At 45.9% G+C, this 24,545-nt stretch overlaps 2 protein-coding genes across 3 annotated transcripts in view; one reads left to right on the top strand and one right to left on the bottom strand.

Moving 5' to 3' along the window:
* Positions 1-2,495, bottom strand: part of PHF11 (PHD finger protein 11) — a 51,194-nt gene extending 48,699 nt beyond the window's left edge. Inside the window, exon 1 of the mRNA XM_066633294.1 lies at positions 2,391-2,495. The gene's annotated coding sequence lies outside the window, so the exon portion shown is untranslated. The remainder of the gene's footprint in view (positions 1-2,390) is intronic.
* Positions 2,496-7,920: 5,425 nt separating this feature from the next.
* Positions 7,921-24,545, top strand: part of SETDB2 (SET domain bifurcated histone lysine methyltransferase 2) — a 35,718-nt gene continuing 19,093 nt past the window's right edge. For both annotated transcript variants that reach the window (XM_066637675.1, XM_066637682.1), the window contains exons 1-6: positions 7,921-8,000; positions 9,036-9,158; positions 12,459-12,524; positions 17,472-17,574; positions 21,617-22,183; positions 23,752-23,871. In XM_066637675.1, the coding sequence (XP_066493772.1) occupies positions 7,976-8,000; positions 9,036-9,158; positions 12,459-12,524; positions 17,472-17,574; positions 21,617-22,183; positions 23,752-23,871 (1,004 nt within the window). In that variant the 5' untranslated portion in view covers positions 7,921-7,975. The remainder of the gene's footprint in view (positions 8,001-9,035; positions 9,159-12,458; positions 12,525-17,471; positions 17,575-21,616; positions 22,184-23,751; positions 23,872-24,545) is intronic.

Raw genomic sequence — 24,545 nt, 5'->3', positions numbered from 1 at the left:
TCCAAAACAGGTCAGGCTCCTCCACCCATAGCACTGGAATTTCCTAACCACTATCTTCTGTATTTAGCATCAGTTTGCCCTTACCCAAAACTGACTCCAAGCACAAATCTAATTCATTAATTAACACCATATGTGTGTATTCTAGTACATGTGCCAATTATAGCATAATAAATTTGATACACTAAGGGGTATCCAGTTGATACACTAGGGTTAGGCCTGTGCAAGTCCCTGTGCCATAAAGAACATTAGCTCCTCCTTGGGAATTGGCTTGACCGGAGTAGGGATGTGTACCAGCCCACAGAGGCTGTATCCCACCTCTGTGCCACCTTGGGAAGGGAGGGTTGCATCAGCCTAACTTGGCCAATGCAGCAGTATGGGGAGGAGGTGGGAGGGAGGTGTTCCAGGGCAGGGGGAGGGCAGTCCCAGGGGCAGGTGGGTGGGTAGCAGGAGGCAAGGCTGGGACCCAGTATTATGCTGGATCCCAACCCTGTTCCCCGAGCAGCATGAAGTTGCTTCATTCTCCTTGGACGTATGCCACCTCCTGAGGTGGTGCTAGTCTGAGGAGACCCACTGGGGCTGTGATGGCTTACCAAGGGGTAAGGGGAAGAGTTTCCCCTTGCCTCCAGCTGAGCCACTTCTGACCCCAATCTTGCACTTGATACAGTGCAGTCCTCCTGGCCTGCTTGTTCCATGCAAGGTAGAATTGTGCTGCACAACGAAGAAATTCCAAGTTGAAAGGTTGGCCACCCCTGTTCAAGATGATGACTTGACAAAATGCACTTCCAAGTTTCATGATAGCACATAAGGAACAGTGTAAGGAGAGCAAATGTCCTTCCCATTCAAGTGAGCGGGAAGCTGATCAATGCAGTTTGTTGTTGGCAGCACGTTGGAAGAAGGTGGCAACAGCAGATGTGCGTGAAAGACACCCCAAATCCTCACAGTCTGCCCCTGCTGATGGCTGCATGGAAGGGCTAGTGCTGCCAGCAGTCATATAAAGAAGATATATTAAATGGGATACTAGAAGACAAATAAGAGTTTCAAAGAATCAGTTTACATCTGAAATTCCTTATTAGCACAATGTATTCTAGACTATTGACTATAAGTAAAGCAGAGCTAAAAATTTCTAAACAATCTAAAAGTGAGGAGCTCCAGAAGGATCTCTCCAAACTGGCAGAATGGGCAGCAAAATGGCAGATGCATTTCAGTGTAAGTAAGTGTAAAGTCATGCACATTGGGGCAAAAAAGTCAAAACTTCACATATAGGTTGATGGGTTCTGAGCTGTCTGTGACAGATCAGGAGGGAGATCTTGGGGTGGTGGTGGACAGGTTGATGAAAGTGTCGACCCAGTATGTGGCAGCAGTGAAGAAGGCCAATTCTATGCTTGGCATCATTAGAAAAGGAATTGAGAATAAAATGGCTAATATTATAATGCTGTTGTACAAATCGATGGTAAGGCCACACCTGGAGTATTGTGTCCAGTTCTGGTCACCACATCTCAAAAAAGACATAGTGGAAATGAAAAAAGGTGCAAAAGAGAGCAACTAAGATGATTACTGGGCTGGGGCACCTTCCTTAGGAGGAAAGGCTACGTTTGGGCCTCTTCCGCCTAGAAAAGAGGCGCCTGAGGGGGGACATGATTGAAACATACAAAATTATGCAGGGGATGGACAGAGTAGATAGAGAGATGCTCTTTACACTCTCACATAACACCAGAACCAGGGGACATCCACTAAAATCGAGTGTTAGGAGGTTTAGGACAGACAAAAGAAATATTTCTTAACTCAGCGTGCGGTTGGTCTGTGGAACTCCTTGCCACAGAATGCGGTGAAGGCATCTGGCCTGGATGCCTTTAAAAGGGGATTGGACAAGTTTCTGGAGAAAAATCCATTATGTGCATGTGCAACCTCCTAGTTTTAGAAATGCGCTGGAATGCCAAATGCAGGGGAGGGCACTAGGACGCAGGTTGTGTTTGTTGTCTTGTGTGCTCCCTGAGGCACGTGGTGGGCCGCAGGCAGAGCAGCCATTCCCACTTCTCCCCTGAAGCGAAGGCGCTGCTCTGCCGGAACGCGGGCCAAGGAGGCCCCTCGCTCTGGGGTACAGAGCCCCAGACTGGCGGCGGCGGCCACCAGCGCGGAGGCTGTGCAAAGCAGCCGCGGCCGCGAGAGGAGACCGCGCCGGGTTCTGCCCCAAGGGCGCGGGGCGGGGCGGCGGGCAGAGCGCCAATCTCTGCCAGGATACGGGGGGAGGCAGAGCGGCGCGAAGACCTCCAGGCGCGGGGGAGCGGGGCACGAGGCCACCAGCGCCCGCCGCCAAGCCCAGAGGAGCGCCCGGTGGAGCAGAGGAGCACCCGGCAGAGGCGGCCCAACGGTCTCACCCCCCCTGTACTTACTGTTGGGCGGAAAAGAAGAAGCCTTCGCGGCTCTGCCGACCAGTTTTATGGAAGAGCTTTAGTGCGTCTGCGCCGCAGAGGGCGGCCCTCCCCTAAACTCCGCCCTTCGGCTGCCCGGGAAGGGGCGGAGGAGAGCGGAAGGAGAAAGCGAAAGAGGAAGCGTGGCCGTGGACTCCGCAGCTGGCGTGCTGGGAGCTCTCCGCTCAGGAGCTTCCCCTCCCGCGCGGCCAGAGCGGGCCCCTCCTCACCGGGGGGTGCGGCCGCCGCTGCGCCTCCCACTCTCCAGAACTCTGCCAGCGCTTCCGCGCTCCTGGTCCTGTCACTCGCCTCCCCTTCCAGTCCAGTTGTGCGAGGAGGAGCGGTCTGAGCTTCGTGGACGGGCCGGCCTGTGTGCAGCAAATCATGTCAGAAGGCAAACCCGTTGCAGATGAAAGGAACGAGCGGAGGGTGGCCGCAGGCCGCAATCCCGGGCACGTTCCAAGGAGCAAGCGCAGCCCTGAGTAGACACACAGAGGCTCGCCCTGCTCCTCTTCCCATCTTTTGCTTGGAAGGAAGATCGAGGGCCAGTGCTGGCCAGCACAGGAGCGGTGGCTCTGAATCCAAGCAGGCTGCAGGTCGGGGGGGGGGGATATTTCACCCCAAGTAAAGCCCCAGCCTGCTCAGTGGGGCTTCTGAATCACTGGCACGGACTTGAGAATGCTCACGTTGGACTTGGAAGCTGGCCAAGGATTCAGTGGAGGAGGCTTCCACAGGTCCCACCCCTCCCAGGCCTCTCCCTCTCCCACCGAAACACCTTCTCAACACCCTCTCCCACAGCACTCACCTTCTCTTCACAGGAGGCCAGGGGTTCCTCTGCTGCATTGGCAGGGTGCCACAGGCCTCCTCTCTGGCGCAGTTTACTCCTGGGATCTTGCAAACATGCCTTATGGCACATCTGCAACACCCAATATCAGCGCTGAGGCCCAATAGGGTCAGGCTGCCAGAGTGAGCACAATCTGAGTAGTACCTTTTGGAGGATCCATGTCAGGAAAAGGAGAGATTTATGCACTTGACCAGGGAAACCTGAATTGTCCTTTTGCAAGCAAGGCAATAAGGGAAACACTGAAGCTAAATTGTTAGGCAAACAATTTTTTTAAATCTGTTTTGCTAAATTATGACATCCAAGAACCTGTCATTTCATATTTTCCTTTTCCATGCTTCCTTGCTATCTCTGAGCAATTCTGTGACTTGCCTCTGCCTGAACGTTTCCAGTTTGAACACAATCACCACCGCCACTGTACTTCTCTGAGGGCACAATCCTACTCAGGTCTACTCAGAAGTCCTATTTTGTTCAATGGGGCTTACTCTCAGGAAATTGTGGTTAGGATTGCAGCCCCATTCACTTTGGGCAGGCATAAGGGCATGCTGCCCCCATCTGTTCCTTTTCTCAGGCTTCAGTGAGAGTGGAGTGAATGGGTGGTTTTGCTCTTGGTCAGTGACTGGTATTTTTCTCACTTCATTCTACCACAAGTAGAGATTGAAGAGGGAGCAGGGTGACCAGATACATTGGGGGACAGAGTACCTATACCATTGTATAGAAGAGGAAATTTTGGCAGGTGCAGCTTCAATATTAAACAATGTTGAGCTGCACCTGCCAAAATTCTCTCTTCTATGCAATGGTTAAAGCTATTCTCCTTCATTGTATCTAGTCACCCTCTCAGGAAATGATTTACAGCCCAATCCTATGCATGTCTATTCAGAAGTAAGTCCCATTAGAGTCAATGGGGCTCACTCCCAGGAAAGTGTGGATAGGATTGGGCTGTTAACCTGTGCATATGAGATATATGTGCAATATATTCTGATAAAGTGAAAAGCAGAGTATATGGTTGAATATATGTTTGGGAAGGGAGAAAGGTGAGAATATCACAGGCCTTGGACCCCAGAACCTTATAGATTGGTGTGGTCAAATCCTGGCCCCCAGGGGGCCATTTGCAATCCTCCGAGACTTCCAATCCAGCCCAAAGAGGGGAGCCTCTGGAGATTTGTTGGAGCCCACACTGGCCCAATACAACTGCTCTCAGCGTGAGGGTGACTGTTCAACATCTCATGTGAGCTGTGGGACATGGACTCCCTCCACTGCTTGCTGTTTCACATCTGTGATGCAGCAGTGACAGCGAAGGAAGGGCCAGCCTTGCTTTGTACAAGGCCTTTTATAGGTCTTGAGCTGTTGCAAGCTCTTCATTCATTCATATAAGTTCCATCTTTTAATATATTCATGTATGTAAATTTGAAATGTAAATTAATTTTTTTTTCTGGCCCCCAACACAGTGTCAGAGAGATGATGTGACCCTCCTGCCAAAAAGTTTGGACACCCCTGTTCTAAATGAACAGACAAAATGCCTACATGACAAAATGCCTATCCAGGAGCAACTTGCCTCCTCCCTTCCTAAACGCATAGGTGCAGCCAATTTTTAATTAGCAGGCCCAACTACCTGCTTTGCCTTGGGATTTTGATATAGCCTGATAACAAGGTGTTGTCTCAAGAGTGCATTCCTATTTAGGCCCAAATCCTAACCCACTTTCCAGCACCGGCACAGCTGTGCCAATGGGATGTATGCTGCATCCTGCAGTTAGGGGGCACTCATGGAGGCCTCCTCAAAGTAAGGGAATGTTTGTTACCTAGGAGTTGCATTGCTTTTATGTTGGTGCTGAAAAATGGGTTAGGATTGCGCTCTTAGTATCCACCTAGTACAGAGAGATGCAGCTTCTCTCTTCCAAGATGGATTCCTGAGTGCTCCTATATTGTCTCAGGCACCATCTGATTTTACAGTTTCATGACAGAATCATGCAAATGAAGGAGTTCCTTTGTTTGCATGGTCTCTGTAAATCAGGCCAGAAGCCCTGCACTTCTGTCAGTGGCATACACAGGGGGGCAAGGGGTACAAATGCCTCAGGTGCTTGAGAGGGCGGCAACATGACCTGCTCCCCCCACCAGTTTTTCTGTGCAGTTGGGACAGTGTTTGCGCTCTTGGCATGGTTCCACACCGATCTGAGGGCTGCCCTCTTCTCCACCCCCCTTTCTTTAAAGGGGAGACGAAGAAGGTGGCCCTCAGATCTGCAGAGAACTGCGCCTAGCATGGCTGCGCTCCTGCAACCACTCTATGCATATTTGTATTAATGTTTGTATTAATGTTTTTTAAATTCCACTTTGTATTAATGTTTTTTAAATTCTATTGTTTTTTAATATGTTGTTAGCCGCCCTGGGTCCCGTTAGGGAGAAGGGCGGGATAAAAATAAAGTTTTATTATTATTATTATTATTATTATTATTATGCATAGTACCTGACCGCTTCTGAGGGCCACCCTCTTCCTCTTTAAAGAAAGGGGGAGCAGAAGAGGGCAGGCATCAGAACTGCTGGGTAACCAACCAGAAAGGTTGCACGTCTCCTCTGATTTTGCTTTTTCGCTCTGCTAGAAGTAGCACCCAGGAGGAGAGCACTGCTTCCAGGTGGGTGGCATTCACCTCCTGGGTACTTTCCAGCAGCACGATATGGCTCCGATGGAGTCTGGAGTACCTCCTCCCTCCCCCCTTTTTTCAAAGAGGGAATGGAGGAGTCAGCAGCACAGAAGTAATTGTGGTAATGATTATGTCTCTACAGTTACTTCCGGGTTGGGGCAGTGAATGGGAGGCATGGGGGGAACCATCAGGACCACCACTGACTTCTCTGCTTGAAGAAAATGTACCTAGAGCAAGGTAAGGAGGCAGGTGATCCACTTATCATTTGCTTTTAGCTGATGGAAAGTGGATCAGTGCAGGCTGAATCCACAGCAAGCTAGAGGAAGGGTTGAAGGCTGAATCTGATATCCTGAATCTGCCACTGGTGCAACCGGCATCACTTCATGTAATGAAGCAGTGCCAGTGCCTACACTGCTGTCATGGCTGCCAGTAGGTCAACCTGCTGCTGCTCCATGACAAGCACATCTGCTTCACTGCTCCCCAACATCTCTAGCAGCTGGATATACCCCTTCTGTGATGCATTCTTTTCCTGCTGCCAAGGTTGGCCACTCACCACTCAAGCCTGCTGTATGAGGCTCCACAAGGTGGCTAACTGCAAGTGGCAGGCATGGCCAAGTGCCTTAGGAATGTGGCAGGAAAGGGGGTTCATCGTCCAGCTCCTTCCCAAGACCCAAGTGCTGCTGCTGCTGCTGCTGGTGGCAAAGTAGGTTCTAGTGATGGTGCTATATCAGGTGGTGCTGCTGCCACCAGCTTTGGAGTCATGGCTGGTGAGCTCAGCCAGTCCCTGCTTCAGTTGCTCTTCAAGGGAGCATTGCCAGCAGCCCAGGATCCATGGTAATATGCAAATAATGACAATGGACTCTGCAGTTTTGTTGGCAGCTAACTTTTTAAATAATTTGTGTGTGTATGGAGGGGGGAAGAATCACAACTTATGGAAAAAAAACTACTGCATCATTGGGGGGTTCTAGATTTTTCCCTTGGTGGCTGTTGCTTCTATCAAAGTTGAAGAAGTGTCAAAAAGATCCAGATGTGTGTGATTCAGTTTTTTCTTTCTTTTCTCCTGTTCTTCCTAGGGAACAGACTGTAGAGTTAGAGCATGACTAGAGTAACTCATTCCATTGTGTGGAACTTCTGAGTTCCCTTAAACCTGCACCCCCTGCGGGCGTGAGATCTGCTCTTAGGAAATAATGAAGACAGCCAGGAATTTAGCTGTATTTGGGCAGCCATCTTCCTGTTGCCCACCATAACAAAAGGCAGAGAGCAGCGATAAGTTAGGAGCACAAAATCTTAAATCTTATGACATATGAAAAATATGATTTTAAATGTTTTCAAACATGATATACTAGACATTTGAAAATGTGAATTCATTCAGTAATTTCCACCTGGGGGGGTGACGGCTGACAGTTCTGCACTGTCGATGTTGCAGGTTCAAGGCAGGCCTGCTGCTAGTTCGGCTTTTCAGTCAAAATCCCACACGTACAGTGCTGCAGAAGGTCTATGCCAGTGTTTCTCAGACTGTGGGTCGTGAGCCCATTCCAGGCGGGTCCTCATTCATTCCAATATTTTATTTCTAATTTATTAGGCTTGATGCTGCCAGGGGATGTGACTGCATCTGGGGAAACCCTGCGCAGCCTAGGATTGTGAAAAATGTTCCTGCTTGATGATGTCACTTCCGGTGGGTCCTGACATTCTCCTTCTAAAAAGTGGGTCCCGGTGCTAAATGTGGGAGAACCCCGGTCCCTGCAAAGGCATTGGACTTAATGACCCTTCGGCACCAGTCCAGGATTGAGTCGCGCTCCTGTCCTCTTGGGCTGCACGCTGAGAAGCCGCGTTTGTTTCCAGGCTCTCCTCCTGAACGCGGGAGAAGGCGCAGGCACGCCCTGGGGCCCTTCCAGGGCGGGCGATGCCGCCGCCTCCCGCCGGCTGAAGCTGCTCGGCGCTTCTGCTACGGGGCGGGCTGCTTCCTTGCGCGCGCGCTCCACCTCGACAGGGTGGAGACCCGCAGGGTGGGCGGCCCGGGAGTCTGCGCGTCGAAGCCGGCATCTGCGCTCGCGCGCTTGGGGGGCGCCGCGTCGGAGCAGCTCCTGGTGATGGGCGAGCAGCGAGTGAGCGAAGGTGGAGCGCAGCGCGTCTTCGGAGGCGAGGCGGGGAGGGGACCTGGCCCTCTCGGGGGGCGGCGGAGTCTGGCGTCGGCCGGGCAGCCCCTTTCCCGTGCCCTGGAGCGGGGAGCGTGGCCTTATCGGGGCGGCCCGGAGGCTTCCTCCGGGGAAGGGCTTCGGGCGTCTTGACTTCCAAAGCAGCGTGTCTTCCCGCCCCAGACCCCACGGTGGCGGGGCTCAGGCTGAGGGTTGTGGGAATACCGCCCGTTTGACACGAGCCCGGGTGTGCTGCTGTCAGCGTGGCTCTGGTCCCAAGACTCCCCTGGCTCCGTTTGCATTGAACGTGTGAACGAGTCGGGCTGCAGTCCTTAACCACGCTTTCCTGAGAGTAAGCCCCATTGAACAAAATAGCACTTCTGAGTAGACCTGGTCAGCGTTGGGCCCACTGTCTGTCAATCCACCTAGCCCAGTACTGTGTATTTGGGAAGGTTTGGGAGAAGAGTGTGCCCTGGCACTCCTGGGATCAGGGTGGGATCGGACTCCTTTGGCACTCAGACACAGCCTGGCGTCCTCCTCCGTGTTGGTGTCTCAGTCATCCTCACAATGACTCCGTGGGCTGGACTGCACTCAATTACTCCCATGCTGCAGGTCAGAGAAGTTGTTGTGGGCAGTTTACTTGAGTCCTCCCAGGGTTTTCATGGCAGAGCTGTTGCAGGGCAGGGCAGGGCAGTAGAAAGAAAGAAGCCATCACTGCAGGCTTGTGCAGACATTGGTTGCACCATTTGTGGATGCTGTGCCCAGATAACTGGAGGAAACAAGTTCACAATCAAATTTTTGTTTCTGTGGGGATTTCTCATGGACAGAAAACCACAGAAAAATAAATATTCTGTATTAATGTATTCTTTTGTTAAAAGACAGGGACTGAAAGGGAGATCTAAAATCTATTCCCCAACTATGTACTGGGTAGGTGAGTGAGTGTGTCTTTCTCTACCTCACTTTTTCTAAAGAGGAAGAACTTTTGTAAACAAAAATGTTCTCCCCACACATACAGACAATGCAAAAATTTTCTGGAAGCAGATGGAAGACAGTCAAGTGGACTTGGTATTTGAACACCTACAGGAGATACTGTTGTCTCTGAAGCAGAAGATCAAGAATGGAACTGCAACAAGTGAAGGTTTGGAAATCTGTAATGGTTTACAAGCAGTCAGAACCAAAATCTAATCTAGTTTTGCTTTTTATCTGTTCCTAATTCATTGTCAGAAATTAGTGAAGTGCATTCAAACAAAATACCAACGTTTTTATGGAGTTGCAAATATAATGTTGTAAATTAATCTGTCCAAACACATAAAATGTGCATGATGTAGTATGATAGCCTTATAATTATGCCGCTGCAAAAATTCTTGGTTGCCTGCTGGGGAAGAGGAGTACTTACCCTTGTTTTTGGCAGGAGGGCTTTTCTCTTGCTTTAAAAAAAATCCTATTCTTTTACTGTGTGGGTAGCACTGGCTTAGAAAAGACTAAGTTCTGTTAGTCTTTTCTAGTGAGGCATTTGCCTTTTAAAAATATTCTATACTTTAATGGGTGGCAGTGATTTTGGCAGCACCGATAACATTTTTCTAGTGACCAGCTCTTTTTTTCTACTTCCAAATGTGCCAGGAGATTACCTTACATGCTATTGGAAGAGCTCACAGCCCCTGGATATTAATTCTTGTTATCTCAGATGGTGGAAACAGGCTAAGGTCAAGCCCACACAGCATCTAGACTAAACAAGCACAATTTGTCACTTTTGTTGGCCACTGGTTTTCCTTTTAAACAAGAAGTTGAACCAGACTCAAAGCTGAATCCAAAAGCAGGTTCATATAGTGGGGTTCCCCCCCCCCAAATCTTTGTTTTGAACCTGAACCAAATCTGAGCCACCTAAACACAAAGAGTGGGAACTGGCTCAATAATAAACACCAGGCATGCAGATAGTTCTTCTGAGGGTTAGTGAGGTTTCCCCTCTGCTCCAGTTGTGTTTCTCCAGGAGAAATTTTTTCCTGGTGAGCCATTTGAAAATAAGGAGAGGAGGAACAGGACCTAGGGTTGGTAGTCCTTGTGCTGACCAGCAGCAAGGCCTCATTTTGTACAGTCCTTAAATGGAGGCAGGCACTGCTGATGCTTCTTTGGCACTGTGTTTCTCCTTGCTGCCCTTCTACCATTCATCAAAATAGGATAAATTCTATTTAACTAAATTAGTGGAGATGTTTAAAAGGAAAGACATTGGTGTCTTAAATCCAAGGCAATGGGGCAGGAGAGGCAATATTTTTAAAGGAAACATGGTGATACTACTGTTTTTAATTCCCCTGCAGTGTATCAGATCCAAATATAGTGATGCTACATCAGCGGGGCAGAGTCTTTTGGTGAAATTAAATTGGCACCTCTAGCAACACTGATTTTTCTTTCAGTAATGCAGGTTGTCTTCTAATTCTAAATGAACTGGTGAATTAGTGTGGTAACGAGCAGTAGCACAGAGGTAGTAAATAATAACATGAGCAAACTGAAGTGTTTTATAAACCCATAACTTTTTGCTATGTAGTGGAAAATAGAGGTGAGATTAAAGAAAGATGTAAGGTATAGCGTTTGAGGTAAGCAGTGGCACTCCCCCCAGAAGAGAAGGGGCCACATCAAGTATTTCGGAGGGGTGTAGCTCAGTTTAAAGCACCTGTTTTGCATGCAGGAGGCTCCAAGTTCAGTCCCAGCATCTGCAGGTGTGGCTGGAAAAGACTCCTCCCTCAACCCTGGAGAACTGCTGCCAGTCCATATCAACAGTACTGAGCTGAATGAAGCAATTGTCTGACTCAGTCGGCAGCTTCATGTTTTCAGAAGCGGACTATTGTAAACCCAGAGTCTGTTTATGTAGAAAAAAGGAGTGGGAAAACATTTCAAGCTATGCATACCTCTGTCCTGTCTGGATTGAGCTTTGATTTTTTTTTTTGTTCCCAACCATATTCATCATCAGTCACAGGCAACAATTAATTACTTTCATTAACTTTCCCTGAATTTGATGGAAAAAAAAAGAGATGAGTGCCTCATCTGACAAATGCCCCAGACGCCAGGCTTGGGGGAGTGGCACTGCCACACCACTATCCGCCCCGCCCCCCGTGGCACTCTGTTGGCACATCTGAGGGCTTTCTGAGGAGGCCCAGAGGCATTCTAAAGGTTAGGGAAGCAACGTGCTGCCTCCCAGACACTCCAAAGACCTTGTAAACCCCTAGGAGGGCCAAAAAAAAATCACTTCTGATTTCACAGAGGAAATCGGAAGAGACATTTTTAAGCACTTAGAACACCTTCTGAATGCTTTCTAAGGGCTTAAACGTCATTTTTGGGTTTCTTTGAAACCGAAAGTGATATTTTCAGCCCTCCTCCTAGGGTTTTACAAGGACTTCAAGGGGTGGGGGAGGTTGCGCACAGCCTCCCTAGGCATCTGGAAGGGAGGCAGGGGGGGTGTCAGCTCAGCTGGTGGGAGGGGGTGGCAGCTCAGCCAATGGGAAGGTGCAGCAGATTGCCGTCAGGGCCCTGGGCCTTGTCAGTATATTGCCATGTTCCTTATTGTCTGAATTGGCCCAGTGTCTTTAGGTATCCCCTGCTTTCTGATGGTTCATTTTCTGATGAATTGCTCTTTCAACATGTGTCAGTTTTGCGTACTCTACTCTTTCAACTTCTCTTTGCTGTTCTAAAGGGTAAAATTACCCTCCCCAAGTTGATTTGCATATGACCTGGTTATTCAAACTGTTTTGATTTGTGTGGGCTTGTATGAGAGAGAGAGAATGTGCTTTAGCTCTGGGTCTATTCCCATTCCCAAAGGCATTAATGAGATTCCATTTGCAGAAATCTTTGTGTGACAGCAGGAATTTGCAAGATAAAAAAGGCATTTGCAGTTTGCTAACTAAAAAAGTATTGGAAGCAACATTTGTAAACTAAAAAAAAGACTGGGTCCTACTTTTCAACCATTTCCACTTTTCAACATTGCTCTGGTTCCTAACCTGCCAAATGAGTGGGGGATGTCTGTACAGCTTAAAATGATGTACACCTGTACATCATACACACTATGATGTAACTGTGCCTCCAGAACTAGCGGAGTTGTGTCTAGAAAATGAACTTGTAGGGAGAACTTGTTCCAGGATGCCTTGGAACTGTCATTTCGTTAGGAAAAGCCGTTGAAGAGGAGATTGCATAGAACAGGAGCTTGTTACTTTCACAGTTTTGATTTTTTTTTTTTTTACGTGTAAAGCACATACATCTATGTAACTAATCTTGGAACACAATTCTCAGATTGGCTTGTACTTTGTAGAAACTTTTGTTGAAGTCTGTAGGAAAGACTGCAGTACCAGTGTGTGAATTCTAATATCCTGGTTGTGTGTGTGTTGTGATTTTATTTTTGTTAAATATAATCATTTGTAAACAGCTTTTTTACTTATTGTAATTGTTTTAACAGAATGCTGTCAAGCTTTGGCATTTCTGAATCAAGTAGATACGGCTGACCTCCTATCACTGACACATGGTATGAAACTTCTGTACTCTGTGCTGTGGTGTGTTTAGCCTCTTGCTGAGCAAGAAAATTACAATAGTATTTATTAAGAATATTTATCATTTTTTAAAAAGTTCACAAAGTGGTTTACATCGCAAAAATACATTCATTAATGGTTCTCTCTCTCAAAAGGGCTCACGATCTAAAATAGATGCAGAAGAGACACCAGCAACAGTCACTTAAAAAGATAATATACAGTTAAAAAGATAATGAAGGACAGTTGCTCTTCCCTTGCTAAATATTACAGGAATGTGGTTCAGAAATGGTGCTCAAGGTTGGGTTTATGCTCGTCTCAACCTTTTCATGCAGTGCAATTTGCAACATTCACCTTTATGTGGGGACCTGATTTGTTGCCATTGTTTCTTTCTGATTTTTAAAGAGAATCAGATCTTCACATGCTGAGCTCTTTGGGCATAAGTCCCTATGATGAAACCTATGTGATACATTGTATCTTAGTAGGTTATGCCAGCATCCTGTCTTGAATGAAGGGAATACTATGAAATAGAATGCTTGCTAATGTTTTCTCTTGTAGCTCATAAGCTGCCCAGCATTTACTTGATTTGCTTAGCTATTCTTTCTAGTCTGTGAACCCCGGCTGAAGGGAAGTGACATTATACTTTTAGAGGACGTTTGAGGATCATAATTTCTGGCTAACTTCCATCAAAGCAGTAAGACAATGGAAAGAGGGCAGTTGCTGCATTTAAAGTTTACAGATTAAGTATGATTATTCTACCTATATTGTAAGACAATGAAAGATTTTTCTTGGGGTAATGTAAGCCACCCCGGCTCACACGAGTTGAATGTACCACAGAATGTTTGTGTGGGGGTTGGTGTATCAGCCATAGGTGTATTGTAAGCAATAGGTTAGTTGCAGCAGTTTCCATAGAGGTCACTTTGACTGAGAAACATTCGCATGTGTCTTAGGATGGTAAAAGCTCTGTGAGCAAGATGGGAATACTGAAGAAAGGTCAATAGGAATAGTTCCAAGAATGTAACTGAATTATGAGGCAGGAAGCACATCAGTAGTTTGGCTGAAGAAGGGACCACAGTGGGCAATGGATTGAAAGACAAGGACTGAACTTAAAAAGAGATGGAGGCGTGTAGAAAAGCAGTGGCAGAGGAAATGGGTCTAAGGCAGTGTTTTTCAAGGTTTGTCCTCTGCCATACCACTTCACATGGTCCACCTATTCAAATTTCCTGATCATGTTCCTGGTCTCACTGCTGGAAGACAGATGTGCAAGGGTCCTGCAAGTACTATCAGACATCACCTCAAGTACCCCTGGTGGCACCCATACTACTGGTCGAGAAACACTGGTCTAAGGCAGCAGTTCTCAAAGTCCTACTTAGACTTTGTAAGTCTTTACGGGAGTGGGGGGATGACAGCAACATGATCTCCAGGATTGTGCCACTGCCGGCAAAAGAATACTCATTTTTATGAGTATTTTTATACTTTTTTATACTCATGAAAGTGAGCACTGGACTCCAGACAGTGCAGAGAGTACCACAGAAGCATGCGCAGGGCTCCCCAAGCCTCTGATTAAGTAAAAATAGCAATTGTAAACCACTTCTGTTTTTTGATTGTGAAAATGGAAGTGATATCTAATCACTATTTTTACTTAATCTGAGGCTTCAGGAGCCTCCTGTGGAGGCTTTTGCGGTGTTCCCTGTACCCCCTCCCTGGAGGCCAGTGCTCACTTTGTGAGTAAAAACGAGTATACCCTCCTTCTTTCCCCAACAGCGGCACAATCCTGGGGATCATGTTGCTGTCATTGATGAGAGCTCCCATGCCTGAACATTTGCTGGCCAGAACAGAGTCTCATCGTTTTCCCCTACAGCTGATGGCGGAAAAATAGCAACCAACCAATAGCAGTCCTTGTTTGTAAGGAATTGTCTGAGTTTTCTGCATCAAACTCGCATTTGTATTACTTCATGCTGTATTCCTGTCCAGCCAATAGTAATCATCATTTGATGGAGAAAATGCAGCTAATTTCTAACAAAGTGGAATTTGGATTGGTTTGATTGAGGCAGGCTTTCCAACCCAGTGACTGCCACTGCATTCAGGTCTTTCCTACATGCTTTGCTGGCACTTGCCTCAGCAATTTTTTTGCCTCAGCAATTTTTTTGCTGCTTGGCTGAAATGGGCAGAATCCTCAAATGTGCACTTGCGTGCCCTGCTCCTCATGTGTGCTTTTGTCTTTTGTTCCCATTCTCCTGGATCAGCCTTGACCACCCTGAGCAGTTTGGAGTCAACCTCAAACAGGTCATTTTACATTATAGCTTTACATTTCAAGAGTAAAGATGGAAACATGGGAAGATCTCAATGCAAATCATATGTGCTCGTCATGGCTTGTAACCTGTGATGGACCTTTCCTCCAGAAATCTGTCCAATCCCCTTTTAAAGACATCTAGGCCAGTCGCCATCACCACATCCTGTGGCAGGGAGTTCACACACACTGGGTAAAGAAATCACACACTGGGTAAAAAGAAATATTTTCTTTGTTCTAACTCTCCCCACTCTCAATTTAGTGGATGTCCCCTGGTATTGGTGTTTTGTGGGAGGAAAGAGCATCCCTCTATCACTCTATCTATCCCATGCATAATTTTGTACGTCTCAGTCATGTCCCCCCTCAGGCTCTGACTTACCCCTGATATCCTTCAGAATTTTAGGTACTGGTGGTACTTAAGATAATTTGAACATGAGACGTGGTACGACATGGAACAAAGGTTGAGAAATCCTGTGTTAGAAAGAAATAAGGACTCTATTTTTTCTCATGTTTGGTGATTCTCAGTTCTCTAGAGATCTTAACACATGCTGTAGAAAGCTGCTTGTGGCAAATGTTTCCTTAATGACTAAAGCTGCAATTTTGTGCATTGGATCTCATTTATACAGGATAAAGTTTGCACTTGCCAATACATTGGGTACAGATCCTTGGCATCTGTTTTGGCCCTAACCTTGAAACTTTAGGGGTCAGTTCGGACAATACATCCAATTGGCCCATCCATCACTTAAGAAGGAGTGTGTGTATATGCACACATCTTCTCACCAGCACAACATCCAGCTTCTGTATAATCATTTGGAGAGAAGCAGAATGTCCAATCACTCCTCACCATGCTGTTGAAATATTACTAAAATGACTGGTAGAATAAGTGGGCAGCATTATCCAAACCAGTTCTAGAAGTGTTGAAAGTCAGCAAGTTTGCGATCTTTGATGGAGAAAGCCACTACTTTCCATTCTTAATTGGCATCTTTAAGTCAAGAGGGGCACTGCAATATCTTTTTCATAATCATACTGACTCATCATACTAGTTCCTGAGTTTTGACAAAAGTAGTGGTTTTATTCAGTCGATCAGACCTGACCACAGTGGTCCATGTCCTAGTGACTTCAAGATTGGATTACTGTAACGTACTCTGTGTGGGGTTGCCCTTGAAGACAATTCAAAAGCTGCAACTAATGCAGAATTAGGCAGCCAGGGTAATTACTGGAGCTAGGCGTTTTGATTCTGTTGGACTGCTGCTTCGGCAACTGCACTGGTTGCTCATTCATTTCTGGGCCCAATTCAAGGTGCTGGTATTGACCTTAAAGCCCTTCATGGTTTGGGGCCAGATTATTTGAGGGACCGCCTTCTCCTATATATTCTGCCCCACCCTCTTAGGTCATCTGAGGGGGCTTTTCTGCAAGTGCTGCCTTTCTCCCAAATTAGGGGGATGGCAGCATGGGGGGAATTCCCTACCAGAGGAATTAAGAGCTGCCCCTCTCATGGCATTTTGACAAGGGCTTAAAACATTTTTGTTTCGGTTGGCATTTGAGTGATGCGTTGTTCGCCTCTTGTACCTCTGTAGCAATTCCTTCAGTATAAATAGTTTTTGCCCTTTCCAATTTTTTTATCTTTTGTGATTTTATTGTTTTTATACTGTATATTTATATTCCATTGTATATCATATATATTTTAGCTAAAAACTGTAAGCTGCCTTGGGCATCTGCTTCTGCAGAGGAAAAGTAGGGTAGAAATAAATAAAATTTGTTCAAAAATCACCAATATTCCTTTGGATCAGCACTCTGTTGTTGTCATACTCCACATATGAGCCTCTAAAATGATACAGGGTGAAATTGACACTTGTGTGTGTGTCTCTCTCTTCTCTCCCCCTTTTCTGGCACAAGACATGGGGGAATTTTACATAACTCCAACTTAAAAATAGCATTTGCTTAAATTAAAAGAATTCTGTGATTATTTTATTTTTTATGTATTAGAGCAGGGGTGTCCAAACCCCAGCCCAGGAGGAAGATCTGGCCTTTGGGAGGTTTTTGTCCCGCCGGGCAGTTGCCCAGCCTCTCAGGGCTAAAAATAACTCAGAAGATGCACTTCAGGGTATATACCACATTTAGCCACTAGAGGTCCAGAATGTAATGCAGTGTAATGGAAAGAAATTATTTCATTACATTGTATTACATTCAGCACCTCTAGTGGCTGAATGAGATATATACCGATGCTGAAAGACCTGGAATATAATTATAATGTTTGTTAAACTGAGAATGGAGCAGAAACCGAGACAAAAGTTTGAGATCTGTGTTGTAGGTTGCTTGATGCTTTTTCAAAATCCATCTCCCCTTTTCCTGTGCAAAACAATTTTGCCCTCTGCTCCCCTTCTCCTTCCACCCCTACCTACTTATTATATTCAATCAAACTCTCAGGACATCAGTTCTCCATGTATATATTACTTATTTTCTGGCCCCTGACATTGTGTCAGATACGTGATGTGGCCCTTGTGCTGAAAAGTTTGGACACCCCTGTATTAGAGTGATTGTGGGTTATAGGTTTCAATTGTGGAATTCAAAGTTGATAATTCAAAACTTAAATGTGATCATTCTTAATTGTAACTTTAAATGTGCATTACTAGAATTTGTATTTTACTCTTTAAAGTAAATCATGTTACTGTTGAGGGAGAAATGCAGAAATACAAACCCGATTTGCATCCTCCTGCATCAAGTGAAACTACAGGAAACACTGGAGACGGTTTTTCTTTGTGAGTAGAAGTCTGTGAATAATGTTTAGATCAGTGGTTCCCAAACTGTGGGTCTGGGACTCACCAGTAGGTTGTGACCCAATTTTTGGTGGGTTTGTGAAAGGGCAGATTAGGCTATGTGCATCAAGTGTTAAACAAACTGTTCTTGGGAGGAGCACTGCTGCCCAATCACCATTATAGCCACATCCCTTGGCATTTATAAATCAGGCAGCAGTCCTTAGGGCCTCTAAAAAGTTTGGGAACCACAGGTTTAGACTATCTTTTTGTTTCCTTTGTTATCTCTCAATAGTTTGGACCCTTAACCTAAACGTTAGAATCAATGAAACAAAAATCAGAGATTTGGTTTGCCTTCCTCAACTGTAGCTCCAGGCAATGCATTCCTTTCCTTGCTGCTCTTTCTATCTCCAGTGTGTCTTCCCTCTGACTTTCTCTTGATCTGTGGACCATTCTCAATTGCAGCCCTTCTTTGCTAGACTTTCTCCCACTTCATCCCCACAATGCTTTCCTGCTGCCACCTCTTTTTTGCCAGGCCTGCCTGTCTAGGATATGAGCAGCATTTTTAATAGCAATTGGCCTTGTCTCAGCTCTGCAATATTGGCAGATTGGCAGCAACTCAGCCAGTTGCTGTTGCTTCAGCATGATCACCAAGTCTCTTAAGTTATTCAACTTCTATGTAAAGTATAAAATGGTAGACTCCTTTAGCTAACCAGTCAGTTTTTCATGGTCAGCATAAGAGATTGAATTTAGCAGTTTAATAAATTCCTGTACAGGTTTAGCTTATTTATACACGGTTTTTTAGTGCACGGATTTGACTCAACACGAATGGCCCCTGCAAATGAGAAGGAATGTGCTGATCCCTGGAGAAGGGGAAAATGCACCCCTTTAATATCAATTTAAAAAACCGAACAGTCCTTTAACAACAGCCTCCGTAATGAGGTGGGGGGCAGCTGTCTGACAATCCATCAGTCCTTCTCTCGCCAGAGGACCCCCCCTGAGAAAGGTGAAAGAAAGGTGATGGCTTTGCATGGGTGAAGGGAGGGGCTGAGTGAAACTTTCTAAGTTCTTGGAGGAGGACTGGTTGATGGATTGTCTTTTTAATTACTCTTATCTTAGAGTCAAAAGGTCAGAAAGGCTGTTTTTAAATCACCCGAGCAAAGAAACTTTGTCTTTTAAATTGATTTGCTATAGTGCATTTTTTGCCATCCACAAAAGTGTGGATGCTTGCAATGGAACCCATGTGTATAATTAGTCTCAACCTGTATAGCCTGGCAGAATAAAATAATGCAGGTTCAAGAAAAAAATATAGTGTTGGTTGCTTTTATGTTAGTCTTCAGCTATCTTAGGGTACAATCCTAACCAGGTCTACTCAGAAGTAAGTTCTATTGTGTTCAATGGGACTTATTCCCAGGAAAGTGAGGTTAGGATTGCAGCCTTAGAAAGGGAGCCTTTAAAAAAACGGACACGTGTCAGGATCTAGGCCAGTGGTTCTCAGATGTTTAGGGACATTTACTCCCTAACTAAGTATTTGCAGCGGAGGGGCTGGGGCAGCAACACGATCCCTAGGATCGTGTTGCTAATAGGGGCAAGGTGGAGTGCTTTCACTTTGGCAGGGCTGCTGAGGCTCCAGGAAGTGCGGGGAGCCCTGTGCAGCCCTCCGCAGGGTTCCCAAATGCTTGGAATGTTGCAAAATAAGAGTGCACAGCACTTCCTCTTTGTGTCGCAACTAGGAAGTGCTTTGTGCTAGCTTATTTCACAGTGTTCCAAACATTGGGGTACCTTGCAGAAGGTTGCAGCGGGCTCCCCACATCTCCTATAGCCTCCAGCAGCCCTGCCTAAGTAAATGAAAGCACCCCCACCCCCCTTAGTGCCCTGATCCTTGGGATCGCATCACAGCTTCTCCCCTTCCCCTGCCCGTTAAAGGAGCGGAGGACCCTTTACACGAACGGATGGGTTGTGACCCACCAGTTTGAGAACCACTGACCTAGGCTATAGTAGATCAGTATAGGGAGCAGCAGGATGCATGTTCCCAGGCATAAACATTCACTGTTGTGTTGCATGCACCCTTCTTGCTGTAATATGTAACGAAGCACAGAAACATCTGGAGCTTCTGCACTCACTGCAGCTTTTTTTGGGCATCTCAACCCTTGCTGTCCCCAAATGTCCCAGTGAAAAAGAGGGTCATTTGCATTACTTGGGATGTTGTTCTGAAAAAAAGAGGGCCATTTGCGTTACTTTGGCTGTTGTGCTACTGGTAGCGAAACATGTATGTGCATGGATGTCCAGCACTTTTCGGGCTCCCTCACTGGAAATCTTCAAGCAGAGGCTCGACAAACAGCTGCTGGAGATGCTCTAGGACAGTGGCGCTCAAACTAGCAACCACTGTGCACTTGGAATACGGTTCCCTTGTGGACTGCATTCAAGTGTTCCACCTAGGCGCCTCACAAAGTCCTCCTCATTTGGAGGATAGGGCAGTCATGTTGTCTGCCCAGTGTCCCAGAAAGCCACACGACAGGACATCCAGGCAGACACGACTTGCCCAGAGCATCCCTGTTTGAAGGAGGCTTCGCACGGTGCCTGGGCAGAACCAAAAGGTCCGCTTACTGGGCAGACGGATCTGCCCAAATGCCGGATCCAGCCCCCAGGCTGCAATTTGAGCGACCTTGATTTAGGAGAATTTCCTGGTACAGGCGGTTGGACTAGATGACCTTCTAGGTACTTTCCAACTCTATGATTATATGTATTTGTTTTCTCCCAATAACCAAGTGACTCCTTGGGTGAAAGTGTGGTCTTAAAATCCAGTGGCTGGTCCAACCAGATTATGCTTTTCCCAGGTTCAGAAGGTAGCTAAAGAGAATAGAAAAGAATAAGATTTATTGATATACAGATGTGAGAGCCTATGTACAGAAAACCCCCAGCTAAAAGAAAGCATATATGAATGGTCTTTGAACTGGGCAAACTAAAGCTCACAACAATATTTCTTCATATTGCTGGGGATTCCTGAACAGCAGTGGATGACTCCAGTGGGGCAGGTTCTGGGGTACACCTGCACAGCCCCTTTGCTGGTGATAACTGCTGGGTTATCACGCAAATGGCCCTCTTTTTTTCAGCACAACAGCCCAAGTAATGCAAATGACCCTTTTTCACTGGGACATTTGGAGACAGCAAGGGCTTAGATGCCCAAAAAAAGCTGCAGTGAGTGCAGAAGCTCCCGATGTTTCTGTCTGGCGCCACTCGTGGGGCCCTTAGGTGAGCCTAGAGAAATGCTTGGGTCCTGGTAGATAGAACTTTGCAGGGTTGCCACAGCATTCTTCTCCATATCCATCTTTCCCCACTCTGCAAATAGAGGGTTGATGGGCGGAGCCCTCTGCAGTTATCCAGATGGGAAGAGGCTTGGTGCTCATCTCAGGCTCCCATCTTCAAGCTAAGGACCTTGATGGCAAGAGTCAAAGGGCTCTTAGCTCAAAGATAGGAGCCTGAGATCAGTTTGTGTTTAAAGTCTTGTACCTCTGGCAAAATCTAGAGGCATTTTTAACCACCTGAAGAGAAAAGCAGGGCACCAATAAATATCTCTCTCTCTCTTTCCTATTCTCAGCCAACTCCCAATATGGTTCCAACTCCCAATATAGCTCAGATCTTCCTTATACTTTCCTTTTCCCATCCTGGAATTAAATTTTGCACATGTGGACAGTTTTTAAGTAGAAGTAATTTGAACAGGCTGGTTGAAACCCTTCTCCCTCTTCCAACAGAATTCCTATTCATGCACAGTTGAATATTTACAGGGAAAACAGCCATTGCCAATGTAGGCAATTGCCACACATAATCTCCCATTAATTTTGACTGAGGTTAGATGCAGAGTGAAAAGTATCAGACTGCTTGTTTGTGTGTCATGTTGTATAGTTAAGGCCACAGAAGCACCCTGAAACTTGGGAGAACAAACAATTGTATTTTTGACTAAATCCTAACTATGTTCCTACATATGCACATGTTCCTGGTTGCCTGACAATTTTTTGTTCCTAATTCTTGTGTTTGTGATTCTAAACAGAAAAATGGCAATAAAGGAGATGATGAATTTAAGGAATAATGGAGAGTCTGCAGAAATGTCAGCGGTACCTTCCAAGTTTCCATACCGGAACCATATCTGCTCTAAAGAGTGTCTTGCAAAAGGGCCATGGAATGCATACAAAAATGAAAACCCTCTTCATCTGCCAATATTATATAGCTTCCAGAGGCGGCATGCAAAAGCAAACTTGCTATCAAAGTCACATGATGTGTTTTACAAAGCGCCCTGTGGAAGGAGTTTGAGAAATTTCCTAGATGTTCAAAATTATTTGTTTCAAACAAAGTGCAACTTTTTATTTTTGGATCACTTTTCTTTCAATACCTACGTACAAGTGTTCAGAAACAGTCCTAGTCATCAGGAGTGTGTATTTGATTTTGATATTAGTAAAGGAGTCGAGACTAGACCAATTTCCTTCTGCAATGACATAGATCATGATCAACTGCCTTCCTTCAAATATCGAAAGACTTCTTGGCCACGCGGATACTTCTTGAACAATTTATCTGGCATGTTTCTTGATTCATGCAGTTGCACAGATGGCTGCACTGACAGGTAATTAAGAGTGTAATCCTATCAGCTCCCTGGACTGGCTCAAGTCCCTCCTCAGGAGTTGGCTGGGCAGGCACACAGATGCGCGCTGGCCTGTGGAGGCTGAATCCAGCCTCTGCGCCAACATGGGGAGGCAGCCTTGCATAAGCTGAGCTCGGCCAATGCAAGGCTCTGGGGTGGGCTGGGAGAAGGTGGCAAAGAGGTGGGAGGTAGGTGTTCCCCAGGGGCAGGCAGGTGGGCAGGGGGTGGGAGGCAGGACTGGGACCTGGCAGTAATGCTGGATCCCAACCCTGTTCCCTGAGCAAGCGCAGAGCACCTTCAAGCTGCTCCACTCTCCTCAAACTTATGCCACTTCTTGAGGTGGCACAAGTCCGAGGAGACCCATAGGAGGTGCAGTGGCTTACGCGAGGATAAGGGGAAGAGTTTTCCCTTACCTTTGGCTGAGCCACTTTGGGGCCCTATCTTGTGCTGGATACAGTGCAGGCCTCCTGGCCTGCTTGTTCCAGCACAATATAGGATTGCACTGCACCTTATTGTATAGCACTGAAAATTCCTCAAAATGTATAGTCTTAGATTGTTAAATGCTGAAGCAGGGTGACGCAGTCTGGAGATTGCAAAGGGTGAGTCACAATCTTCATTGTTAAAAGTGAAGAATGTATATTGGGTGGCCTGCACATTTTCCCTTATTTCAGGACAACTATGGATGCCACTTTGTGGTGTCTATGGATAACTGGAGGATACCCATTATATCTAATGGCTTTGATTTTATAAAAAGCCTAGATCAGTGGTAGACAACCTGTGATCCATCAGCTGGATCTGACATGTCACCTGAAATCATCCAGCCCATAGTCCCAAAAAGATAAATCCACCTCACCTGTGGTAGTCCTAATTTGTAAAGCTATCACTGTAAGGTGTACAGTGTAAGCAGTCCAATGGCAGAAGCGTCCTTGAGTATTATTCTCTTTCTGGACATGCATCTCACCGTGCTGTGTTCATCTTTTTTTCGTAGCTCTGTGGTCTATTTGGGAGGTACACATGTGTATCAAACACATATGTTCTTGATGGACCCAATGTCTGACCCTTATGTGGAAAAAGGTTGCTGGTTCCTTGCCTAGACCAATACAAACTTTCTTGGACTCTACCAGCATATGCAGTGTACTGCCTATATTATCTTACCCTCCTTGCAGCATGCATGAATCACTCAGATCTGGGGGAAGGAATGGGTGTATTCAAAGAGTCTGTTTTGGTATTTGGGAGGGACCATAAGAATCCATGTAGCTGTTTCTTAAGCTGTCTCTCTGGCAGAGGTAATAGGCTTGCCATGCTACCTATCAGTCGGGGGGGGAACTGGATTATGGTATGTGTTTAATAGCATTATTATTAAATTGAACAGTAATCCACCATAACTTTCATAATGCGCATGAAACATAAATAAGTGCTTGGGAAAGTGATTGAACAAGATATTCACCTCTTTTGAACATGCATGATCTAACCCAGCATCCAGGGTAAATGGGATGTATGTTGCTTTATTTATATCCTTATTTCCACTAGATTTCCTCTATGCTTTCTAGGACAAAATGTGCATGTTTACGTCTGACTGAAAGAAACTGCAATGAAGCGTCTGTGTCCCCAGGGAAAGAAGCACCTCATGGATATAGTTATAAAAGACTGGATGGACCCATTTCCAGTGGGTAAGAAACCTTGAGTTTCTTTACATTTTAGGCCTCATATAAGATTTTATTGAGGTTCCTTTCTAATCAGCAAAGTTCAAGGCTGAAGGAAAACCCTCCTTGGCAAGATGAAAATCTGCTTTTCTAGTAGGAATGTTTTCCTCCATCTGTCTATAACACCCGAACATCTGCAAAGGTTGCTCAGGATAGGCAGCAAGAAGGCTACTTCATAGTCAATGCTGCTGCTTTCCTTACTGCCCTGCCAAGTGGCCAACCAGTCAACCTGATCTCCACACCACTTCCCTCAAAGAGGTGCAGACAGTCTTGTCTGCCTTGTCTAGGAAGAGATCTGCAACTTCATGAAGCTAATGTTTTCTGGAGACTTCTACAGCTAGCACTGTTCTCATTTAGGGCAAAGAAATCTTAATCTGTAATGAGGTTAGAGGCATACTCAAGGAAGTCTTCTTTTTTCCAGATTTCTGGCTGATGTTTCCTTTTATGCCCTTCATTTGGAAACCACATTCATGGCATCTAGTGTTGTAGCTAGAAGAAATCTTTGGAGGGATAGAGACATAAGCTAAATTCAATAAGCAGCTCTTTAAAAATCCACTGAAAGCTGTCAATGGAGACCAAAGACAAGAAAAAAAAAACCTTACCTAATCCCATTAGTCAAAAAGATTTTTATTGCTCTAGAT

Source organism: Tiliqua scincoides, chromosome 1 (genome assembly GCF_035046505.1).
Source record: "Tiliqua scincoides isolate rTilSci1 chromosome 1, rTilSci1.hap2, whole genome shotgun sequence".
NCBI classification, from domain to species: Eukaryota; Metazoa; Chordata; class Lepidosauria; order Squamata; family Scincidae; genus Tiliqua; species Tiliqua scincoides.
The sequence above is the reverse complement of the archived record's forward strand: the minus strand, read 5'-3'. Positions and strand labels throughout refer to the sequence as shown.